The sequence below is a fragment of the Pungitius pungitius genome, chromosome 6, assembly GCF_949316345.1.
Source record: "Pungitius pungitius chromosome 6, fPunPun2.1, whole genome shotgun sequence".
In the NCBI taxonomy this organism is placed as follows: Eukaryota; Metazoa; Chordata; class Actinopteri; order Perciformes; family Gasterosteidae; genus Pungitius; species Pungitius pungitius.
Window position 1 is genome coordinate 18,310,981 of NC_084905.1, and position 10,840 is coordinate 18,321,820.

General features: G+C 44.0%; 1 protein-coding gene across 2 annotated transcripts; it reads right to left on the reverse strand.

Moving 5' to 3' along the window:
* Positions 1-276: 276 nt before the first annotated feature.
* LOC119196521 (overexpressed in colon carcinoma 1 protein homolog) lies at positions 277-7,590 on the reverse strand. 2 transcript variants are annotated; one of them, XM_037452280.2, is made up of 5 exons: positions 7,186-7,590; positions 4,729-4,753; positions 3,749-3,784; positions 3,534-3,613; positions 277-1,203 (listed from the first exon to the last, which is right to left on the reverse strand). In XM_037452280.2, exons 1-5 carry the CDS (start codon positions 7,226-7,228, stop codon positions 1,199-1,201), a joined length of 189 nt encoding a protein of 62 aa, XP_037308177.1. In that variant the 5' UTR covers positions 7,229-7,590; the 3' UTR covers positions 277-1,198. The 2 variants fall into 2 exon arrangements, with proteins under 2 accessions (XP_037308177.1, XP_037308176.1); XM_037452279.2 differs by having other exon boundaries at positions 277-2,813; positions 7,186-7,586.
* Positions 7,591-10,840: the final 3,250 nt, after the last annotated feature.

Consider the following 10,840-nt stretch of genomic DNA (forward strand, 5'->3'; position numbering starts at 1 on the left):
ATGGGTTCAGTCTGCTGACCAGCTTGCCTCTTCCAGACACCCCCGACTCCGTCAACTGCCGAGATGGAGCTGTGATTGATCGTGTTGCAGGCACACAAAAAGCCATTGGTTCGATAACAACAATGGTCCTCTTCAGAAATCCTCATTTGATTGCGTCAGGTAGTCTGTCTGTGGGAACCAGGAACGCGTGTAATCACTCAAGTCACAGGGCTTATTGATCGCAAGAGGCAGATCGGTTTCAACAAGGACCACAGCCAATAACCACAGCTGGGCACGGACAATATAAAAGTTTTTTAATCATAAATAATTTATTCAGATGATCATGCGTGAGTTTCACGGAGTCAATCTTGTCACCTCAGCATCATTGCTGTATTAGGCAAAGTGACTCTGCGTTTGAGTAGTGCATTTACACCATTGAGGAGCAGCTCATTTGTGCATTAGCGATGAAATGTTATTGCGTAAAAAACACACAGATAATGCGAGATAGAGAAAAAATCTTTTGAAATATGAATTTCAAACAATTAATACACAAACCAACCCGGTCACCTCCTAATCATGACATCACAACCACAGGTGCTTTTACCTCAATTCTTTTTTGCATTTTCCAGTCGTCATTTGCCACAATAACTGAACGAACATTTACGTTGTATGCTAAAGTTCTAACGCACAACCCAAAGCCCTCCCAACCACTGCAACATTCAACACGACAACTTTTTACAACTATGTGCCACAGCCGCACGTAAATGTAGAGAGTTTTGCTTCCGAACAGATTCTCCCCCCTTATTCCTCTCAGATCAATTGAATAGGTCAAAAGCAATGACATCCATCACATACAGGAGGAACAACCAGAAAGGGCAAAGAAGGGCTGATAGAAGAGGGAGAGACAGGCCGGAGCAACACTGTAAAAGCCAAAGACCTCTGGACAGGGACTGCAGCAGGGAGGAAATATGGACATTTAGGGAAAAAAAAGACACCAAACAATATCACGTCCCTGGCAGGCTTCTGGATCACTCAGTGCCGTGGCGCTGTGGACGCACTGCTTCTTCCTTATAATATTCTGTTAAACTACACAGAGCATTAAGCAGCTCTCTTTGCGTCTGCAGCGTATCCTGCCAGAACAGTGTAACTGCTGCCACGTGACACCCCATGGTGTCAACGAGGCCGATAGCTGGCGTCACAGCTCGGCAGCTTGTGGGCGTCATTCTGGAGGAAACAGACACAAACAGTAAACAGTAAGCTTGTGTTCGGGGCATAATGAAATAAGTCCTTGTTTTAATGCAACTGGTCAGTGGAGGCTACACGCGTGTCCGTGAAACACGGAAAGAACATCTAATGATTCTCAAGTGTTGTTCCACCGTCCTCTGGGTTCCTGTTTTTTCGTTGGTCAGAAGAGAGAGCCGACCCAAAAAGCGACCTTTGCCCCCTAATGCCTGCACAGCTGAAATGTTTTTTTTCATTTTTAAAACCCTGTAGCGATATTCTATATTGTTCTTTTCATAAACAACTTCCGTGAAAAAAAGAAAGCGACTTGAAATTGATTATTCTAACAAATGTATTCAAGTGATTAAATAACCAGAGCCTGATATTGATTATTCCTGTTCAGCACAGCCTTCCATTGTGATCACGCCATAGTATGATCAGCATTTGCATTGCATTCGTCCAACGTGCACTTACAGGTACACTACAGGTTTTGTGATAAGCGAATGTGTATTAATCTGGAGCGGAAAATAGAGTCCCCATAAAATCTAATATTCACTCATTGCTAAGTAACTTTCTAAAAACTACAGCATCCAGAATCTTATATATATCTCTTAAATATTTCTTTCTTTATTTATACATATACAAAAACAACTGCAGGCTATTATGTGAACACCATTTCACTCTTGACATCTCCGTCCGCTACTGAAGGCCACAAGATTGTTTAGTTTTTGTTGACAAAATGCAAAGCATCAGCTTTACGTTTAAAGGATTATTTACAGAACAACCACATTCACAATAAGGTGCGATACGTGGTGTATGAAATAGATTGTAGTAAAAAAAAAAAGATCAATGTCATCAAATGATAAGAAACACTCAACACAAAATGATTATTGTATTTAGCATTTACATCCATCATTATAAATCTGTGTCATTTCAGTACGTTTAGTTGCAGCAGGTCATTTCTGCTCTGATGTTTTGTGACGCACATGTGTGCTTGCCACTTTCTGCAAAACTCAGACCCCCCCCCCCCCTTCTGCTTCTAATAGAAATAACTGACTATTATTGTAGAGGGGCTATTGGTAATTTTCATGTCACCAAGACAGTAAGTTATTCAGTCGCTTGGGTCCCCTGTGTCCACCTGACAAAGAAGTAGAACAATCCCGCGGCGTGTGACCACAAAGCCAAGATGGCTGTCACATCGGCCAGCAGCCAGTCCCAGGGGGGGGGGGGGGGGGGCGATTTGCAATCTTGTTCTTTTTTTGAAGAGTGAAGGTCGATGATGGATGACAGCGCCACCCACGACTCCATCAAGCAGCATCCTCCGACCCCCCCTAACACTCCCCTCGGGGAGGTGTGGACACCTTTCTCACTGACGGCGTGGAAGGGACTTTATTAAGCCAGAAATAGGAGCACTTAACATGCTCTCTGCCTGTAACGTGAGTGCTTCCAAGTGAACGAATCGGTAGGATCCCGTTGAGACAGAAGAACAGAGTCACCGGCTCTCGTGAAGAGTCTCTGTCGCAGACCGCCATGAAACGAGATACAGAAGAGCAGCGGCTGATGTGAACGGTCAAACAAGTACCTCTGTCGTGTTTCTTTCAGTAGCTGCTAATCTGCAATAGATGGGGGGGGGGGGGTTAAACAGAATCAGTGCCGGGATATTTTACAAACAGCGGTGAATTCAACCAACTCTAATGCACGCTGTGTGAGAATGAGTCACTGAATAAGGCCCAAATGGTGATAGTGGCGAGGCTCACATTGAACGCAGGCTGCCGTTCTCCCACATGCTTTTGACAGGGGACTTGTCAGAGGGAAGGGTTTTACAGTTAGTGGCTTTATCCTGCACACTGCTTCTTGTGGTGCGGAGGTCACGTAATGAATAAGTCAAGCGGGAGTCACACAGGTGACGTATAAGTCAAGGTTAACTCCTGTGTGAAGGTCCTCATCATAATAGATCATCTTGGTTTGCCATTGCGTGCAAATTGATTACATGGGTTGGACAAATGTTAGTGTATTAATAGGATATGAGAACAAACTGAGGGGAAAAAAAAGATAAAAGGTTTATTGTGCTTGTGCTGCCATGGTTGAAACACATGCTGTGAACCACATTCATCTTCACAGCTACGAGCAACCAAACTGTAACAGTAGATGGAATATTTCTAAAAGTAAAGGTCAAATACAAGCCAAAATGCTGTAGGCAAGCAAGCAGGCACATGGTTTCATGGGGTGGCGGCTAAGCCCTTTGGGATTATTTCTCTCCAACCGCCCCTTGGCTGCTCTCACAACGAGATGCCTCCTCAATCATCGAGAAGGTCATATGCACAGAAATTTACCTTTGCACGAGGACTTGGCCTGACTGGCAGCCACGGCGGTCAGGTCTGCTGGTAGACCCACATATACGCCGCCATAGTTCCTGAGTGGAGAAGCACGTAGCAATTAAAAGACAAGGCGGTTGGATTACGTGGTGACGGGTCTCCTGTGAGGGGGGGGGGGGGGGGGGGAAACCTGACGGCACGGGAAAAAGTTGCAGCAGGAATGAGCCAATTACCTTCTTTTCTCATCGTCCGGCGAGTGATCTTCTGTCCTGATTGAGAGAAGCACAGGTCAGGTCAGCTCTTATGGGAGTGCCGAGGACACACAAACTCAAACGTTGAAAAGAAACAAAAACAGTGCGTACTGCTGAGGAGCAGAAAGAACGCGATTTGCTCAGCTGCGGAGCTTCCAGAGATGCACCGAATGAGGCCTTTTGGGGATTGGTGCTCACGTGGGAGTCCTCAGCAACCGATGATCAGGCTGAATTGCACATTTTTTTGTGTCGGCTCTTGGAACCCCGGCTCCTGAACAACCCGTTTCCAACGACAGAGCTTTTCGAGCGTTTTTTTTATTTTTTAATGAGTGCCATGAAGCTGCACCACCTAATTTCCTCTGGGTTAATTCTTCCAAAATATTGCGACCAAAATATTGTCTTGTGTCTTTCCTACGTTTGCCTGTGTGTGTGTGTGTGTGTGTGTGCGTGCGTGCGTGCCGGTGATATTTGGTTGCGTTGCCGGTGATGTGCTACATGCCAGCTCTCATGAGTCCTGTGCTGACTATGCAGATGGTTATCAAGGAGAACACACACTCACACCCACGTCCTGGCTGATTCCAGTAAATGCTTTGGAAACGCTGCCCCTCCCAAAGTTGCAGACGCCATCTGTTGCTGGCAAAAGACACCCTGTCCTCCACTTCACACTCTCATTTTTATAAAGCCAAAAGAGACTCATTTTTACACAAAGGGTTGTTGCCAAGAACCAGAGGGACGCTGGATGTGGGGTCAAGTACTGCATTCATTTTTTCATCTCTTTTCTTTTTCGTTTTGGACTGTGAAGTGAAATGTTTTTCAGCATTTTTATATTATATATCAGTGCAACATATTTAAACAATAAATACAACATGGACAGGTATTTCAAGGTATGAATTGATGTCCAATGACGACAGATGATGCGCTTTATAAATACTAGTAAAGTTTAAAATGACTGGTGTACTTACACATCTTTGGAGACGTCTTCTGGCCCTGAAAACACGTTACAAGACCAGATTTAGTTCATCTTGGCAGTGAAGAGTATTGAAGGAGGTGCGTAACCTCACTAATAAAGGAATCTGTACCATAGACGCTAAAATCTAAACAAAGACAACCACATACACCAACACATACACACATCTCACCCTCTTCAACCAGAACATGTCACAGAATTGAGTAGGTTGAAGGTCGTTGCCTAAATAAAACCACTCACGGGATGTTTTGCACACAAATGGTCGTTTTGTGTTACTTTCTGCCTGTTGGCTTTGTGGCCTTTCGGCCTTGTCTGTACCGCCCTCGTGAGTTTCACCTGTTCCTCGTCCCCCTGCTCTCCCCCGTCCCTCGTCATCTGCTTCCTGTCAATTAAGTCTGCAGTCTCTGTGCTCCAGTTGCCCATTTGTCTTTTTTTTCTTGCCCCCCCCCCTCACCTGGATTCCCAACATGCAAGTCTCCAGCCTTTTAGTCCCCGGATGAACCTCTCAGTGTCCGTCTTCAGCTTCCAGTTTGTGCTGGGATTGTGGGCGTTCCCAAAAGAAGCCCAAAGCAACTTCCCGACTCCGGCTACGTTCATTATTATTTTTGATACGTTTACTATTTCATGTTCGCCTTAATAATAAACCTATTTCACATGAAAGAAAATGAATTTAAAGTGTCCATTATTAGACATAACTTTTTCAAAGAAAAGTCTCAAGAAAACACAAATAGTGATAAATGTGAAGGTTAACAGCCTACATGTATGACATGAGGGAAACAGAGTAAAAGGCCTTCCCAGTGACACGCCTAGAGCTGTTTAACTCTTTGATGTTCTAACAACGGATCATTTTTAATGAGCCATGTGCAGTGTATTTACTTTATTTGAATTTAAAATGAGACCACAATGCATTCAGTTGGAGGAAACTCCCTCGTTGAACGTTCAGTGTCGCGTCATTTATAACGGGTGGGAGGGGTCTTAATCCGGCCCCTTAAACATTTCATTTCATGCCATTTTTCATTGTTTTAGTGTAGAAATGTACCCTTCAGAAAAAAGAACACTTCACAAAAAAGAAAAATGGAGAATTTACAACAAAAGGACAGCGAATGTCATCCTTGTAAACTTGAGTCTGCTGACATGACACAGGGGCCTATTCAGTAGCCCGACAAAAGCTCATTCATATCCCAGGGTGTACATCTGGGCGCATAAGACGAGAGACGAGCAACACAACATAGAGTGCAATGAGGCACTAATTTGAGTTTGATTAGCTTGAATTTATTTATTTAAGAAATGCATTTCTTTAACACTGCCAGTCAGCATTTAGCTCTACCATGCATTGATAAAGAAGCCACTGTAATGTACGTATTGGGTCAATGCACATAATATGTCGGTAAACAGTGTCATATAAATTCAACCGTTAATCCAGGATTTCACTCTGCTGAGCTCTTTTAACTCTAAGAAAGGACAGATGCACCCGAATGAAGACAGCGGCTGTTTTTCATAAACAAACAAGCCTCAGTCCCAACAAACTCTGACACCTAGATGCTGATCAGAGATATTGTAACCCCCTCGTGGATCAGATGCTGCGTTTCCCAGGAGCTCCCTGCGGCTCTGTTAATATGCCTGGCAAGCACTGATTAGGTACCTGCAAGGACAAACCCATTTGCACAAGCACAAACGCACACATATTCTGATTAAATGGGCAGCGGGGGTGAGGTAATCCTCCAGATACTTCAATCTAATTATTACCTCAATTTGTCTTCGACTGTTTGACTTTGTGTAGTATAATTCAAAACAGATATTGAAACAGGGGAAACCAAGCGAGAGCGACGTGTCAAACGAGGACGAGCCACAGTTTAGCAGGATATCTGTTCCCTTCTGCTTAAACGCGTCCTCTGTGAATGGAACGTTCCCATTGGTCAAAGGTGGACGTGTGTCAACAGAGCTGGCGGTTTCTACACACTCGCCGAATCCGTTGAAACCAGAGCAGACACTCCAAAGGAAGGAAAAGCATCAAATAAAGTATGAACCAGGAGGGGACTTCGTGTAGGATTTGACAACAAAAGCTATTATTACTACCAAAGCAGTTCATTCCTCAGGCTAGGTGTCTTATATTAGAATATGGCAACCCCCCCCCCCCCCCCCTCCACAATCAGCCCTCCTCACTCAGCTGTAGGAGACCACAACGGGGGCTGAAAACAAGTAGTTTTTGAGGCAACCAGACATACATGAGGGTGAGGTGTCTGAGGTGTCTGTCTGTGGATGAAATCACGCTGGAAACACACGCAGACACACATGGACATACACTAAATACAAGGGTCACCCAGACACACTTCATTTACATTCAAACCCCCCTGTTGCACATCCAGTGATAACTCTCACCCATTATTGCACACACACACACACACACACACACACACACACACACACACACATATTCCTTAAAAACACTCACCGTCTCCTGAGGTGTTGGTGGCTGAGGAATTGCCACAACCCATTTTGCATCGATGCAGCCACCGTCCAAGCAGAGAAGAGACGCTGCAGGAGATGAAGGATGAAGGAGGAGGAGGAGGAGGAGGAGGAGGAGGAGGAGGAAGTGGGGAAAGAAATGTATTTCACCGTAAATGACACAGGGATCTCTTTTCGGTGGTTTCTCCCCCACCCTCCTTTCCCCTCTCCCTTCTGTTCAGTCTTGCGCCGAAGCTCTCAGCGGAGCAGTGGGGAGCTGAGAGTGGAGTGAAAGCGTGGAGAGAGGCGCTTTTATACGCACGCACACGCAAACACACACACACACACACACACAAACTGAGAGAGGGAGGATGAGGGGAGAGAAAGATGCTGTGCCTTCACATGATTTGCTCTCTTCCTCCACCCTGAAACGGTTGCCCGGGAAACCGGGGGGGGGGGGGGATGGGGAAGTGGGCGGAGGATGGGGTGAGAATTAACCAATGGTGAGCTTACTTTGTTCTTATAACTGTATGTGAGGGGGGGTCGGGGGGGAGAATCAAATACCCTTAAGGGTCACCGATGTATCCGCCTGTGTGTGACGTCCTGTAGCATCCTTCAAGTTGCCTTTGTTCCCTGAACAGAAGACCCTCTATTCATGCTTCCCCCACGTTTGAGCTCTGAGGGGGAAGTTGAAGCAAACTGTCTTTCGATCAATCAAACCACCCCGGATCACACTTTGAATCCCAATTGAACGTCTTCCCCGTCTTCAGTCGCGCCATCCGGAGCACCCGGTGAAAAATAAGGTTTTACATTTCACTCAGTGGTATTGTTTTATGATGCTAAGACGTCTGTGTGCTTGTGGCTCAGGATTCGTAAATTCCTTTTTGAGAACTTCTCAGGGACACCGACAAAGCCTCCAAACAAATATCTGAATATCGCCTCCAATATTTATTTATGTTTTGCCAGACACAGACAAGACAATTATGGTTTCCACAGCTAGCTCTCAAAAGATCCTGTTTACTCCTCAAAGAAATGCTTCATGCTGAACGCGTTGACGGGACATTTGAAAGACACAAGCATTTCCACCTCAGGATGAATTCCAATCACTTTGGTGATGACTTGACGTTTCATCTAGGAGCCATCATAAGGTTACATTTTTCATCTGGTTTCAAAACAAATTCATGAGAAACCAATGACACTGCCGACATCACTGCTGCACGAGCGTGCTAAATTGAGACGGTGCACATGGTTGTCATTACACCTGATAAACAAAACACGTGTGTTTTATCTAAGAGAACATTAGCATTGTGTAATAATAGCACACTGGATTTGAAAAGAATAACTTTTATATAAAGGGTAAGTGTACAACAAATGACTTTCCATGTACTTATGTATAACATTTTGAGTCACAAGCTTTTGTACCTGAACAATTGTTCTCTTCTTTCCTCTAAAGTTGTGTGTCCTTGGTCAGCTGAATCCCTTGCTTTATAAAGCCCTCTGATATTAAGTGTTTCATTTTGTGGGCCCAACTCAGACTAGACGGCAAACAAAGTCTGAACTAAATTGCCTTATTTAATTTAGAAGCACAACTTACCCAATAAACCAGCACAAGTCCACTGGGGGAGGAAAGAATGTGTTCCTGCTCAGGCTGCCTGATGAGCCGACTCTGCTTGTTATGACTTGACTACAGTGTCAAGACACAACACAGCGTGACATGGCCATTTCATCAAATGAATTTGACTATTATTTGGCCTGTTAAATGTCTTATAACTTAGACAAGTTAACTCCTTTTCAATGATTTCTATCACAGTTCCATTGTCCCATAACTGAGGTACTTCATGGCAGTTAATGCTGACAAAAATGCTGTGGGTCATCAACTCATTGTTCAAAAAATCAATAATAAAAATAACAATGTACTACCCTAATTCAACCTAGCGCCGTTTGTTTTTTTCTTGAAAAGCCGCAAACCAAAATATTAAGATTCTGATATGTGATAATGTTTGAGTGAGCTCCCTTTTGACTTTCAACCACTTTTATTGCCACAAACATGGCATTTTTTGTGTTTTTTACATTACTTTGTCTTCTGTACTTTTCTAACACTTAGAAGTTGAATGTTTACTGTTTCAATTTCAGAAGAATTTCTAATGTCAGTCTTATCCTAGATTCCAGCAAATGATCTCAACCCTCTTTTGTTCAGCAACTAATTTAGTGTTTTTTAACCGTAAAATACTGTTGTGTTGTTCTGTTTGGATGTTGTGCAATCAGTCAAAGGTTTTTTCAAGTAACCAATACAGGTTTTGGAAATTCAACTTAGCAATACTCCTTATTTCCATACGGGGGCACTGTTGGTACTGAAATGGTGAAACACGTAGCCTACTTCCACTTTAACGGAGAAAACTGTAAATTGAAACTTTAAAAATACTCATATTATATCTTCAGAAAATATTTAAACATGTAAATGTCAAAAAAAGTGCAGCGGTTTAGCACTGGTCGCTCTTTTGGACAGCACGTGTATTAACAAGAACTAAGAAATGGGATCATATAACTCCTGTATTAACTTCTCTGCACTGGCTTCCTGTTAAATCAAGAATAGAATTTAAGGTACTTCTCCTCACCTACAAGGCACTTGCTGGTGAGGCACCGTCTTATCTTAAAGAGCTTGTTACACCGTATTGTCCTACAAGGCATCTACGCTCCATAGATGCTGGGCTACTTGTGGTTCCTAGAGTTTTAAAAAGTAGGATGGGGCCAGAGCCTTCAGTTATCAAGCTCCTCTTTTGTGGAACCAGCTTCCACTTTCAGTCCGGGGGGCAGACTCGGTCAGTTCATTTAAGATAAAGCTTAAAACGTTCCTCTTTGATATTGCTTATAGTTAGGGCTGGCTCAGGTTAGCCTGGACCAGCCCTTAGTTAAGCTGCTCTAGGCTTAGACTGCCGGGGGACTTCTTAGGACACACAGAGCCCCTCTCTCACTCTCACTCTCTCCTCCCACAATCATCCATGCTTTATTAATGTACATCACTAATTAAGCTTCTTTCCGGGAGTTTTTTGTGCTTTCTCGCCTAGCAGGTCTCCGTGGATCATAGTTTCGTGCGGACCCCGGTTCTGACTCCTGGCTCATGGCTCTGCTGACACCTGCTACTGCCATCATCATTACTTTAAATATGATTCATATTACTGTCATCAAAAACCAACATCTTTCTGCTCTCCCTCCCCACAGAAGCCTCTGTGGATGGTGGTTCGATCTGATGGAGGTTGTCCCTGCAGTGGTCCTGCCGTACACCTCTTCTGCTACTTGCAATTACTTGTATCATTTCAGTTAGAGAAATTGAATGTATTGTACATCTTTTACATTGTTGATTCTGTACACATGACATCCATTGCAGTCTGTCCATCCCGGGAGAGGGATCCCTCCTCTGACGTTCTCCCTAAGGTTTCTTCCCTTTTTTCCCCATTGAAGGGTTTTTTTCATATTTTGGGGAGTTTTTCCTGTGCCGATGTGAGGGTTTCGGGACAGAGGATGTTGCATGTGTACAGACTGTAAAGCCCTCTGAGGCAAATTTGTAATTTGCGATTTTGGGCTATACAAAATAAAATGAATTGAATTGAATTGAATTGGATGAGATCAGACTGGGCCGGCTTCCAACTTCCACGTGGTCCTCT

What these genes read in the sequence shown, in the direction of transcription:
- LOC119196521 (XM_037452280.2), bottom strand. Translation starts at nt 7,228, where the DNA reads ATGGGTTGTGGCAATTCCTCAGCCACCAACACCTCAGGAGACG. An exon ending in CACCAACACCTCAGGAGACG is followed by an intron (nt 4,754 to 7,185) that starts GTGAGTGTTTTT and finishes ACGTGTTTTCAG; the next exon opens with GGCCAGAAGACGTCTCCAAA. An exon ending in CCGGACGATGAGAAAAGAAG is followed by an intron (nt 3,614 to 3,748) that starts GTAATTGGCTCA and finishes TTCTCCACTCAG; the next exon opens with GAACTATGGCGGCGTATATG.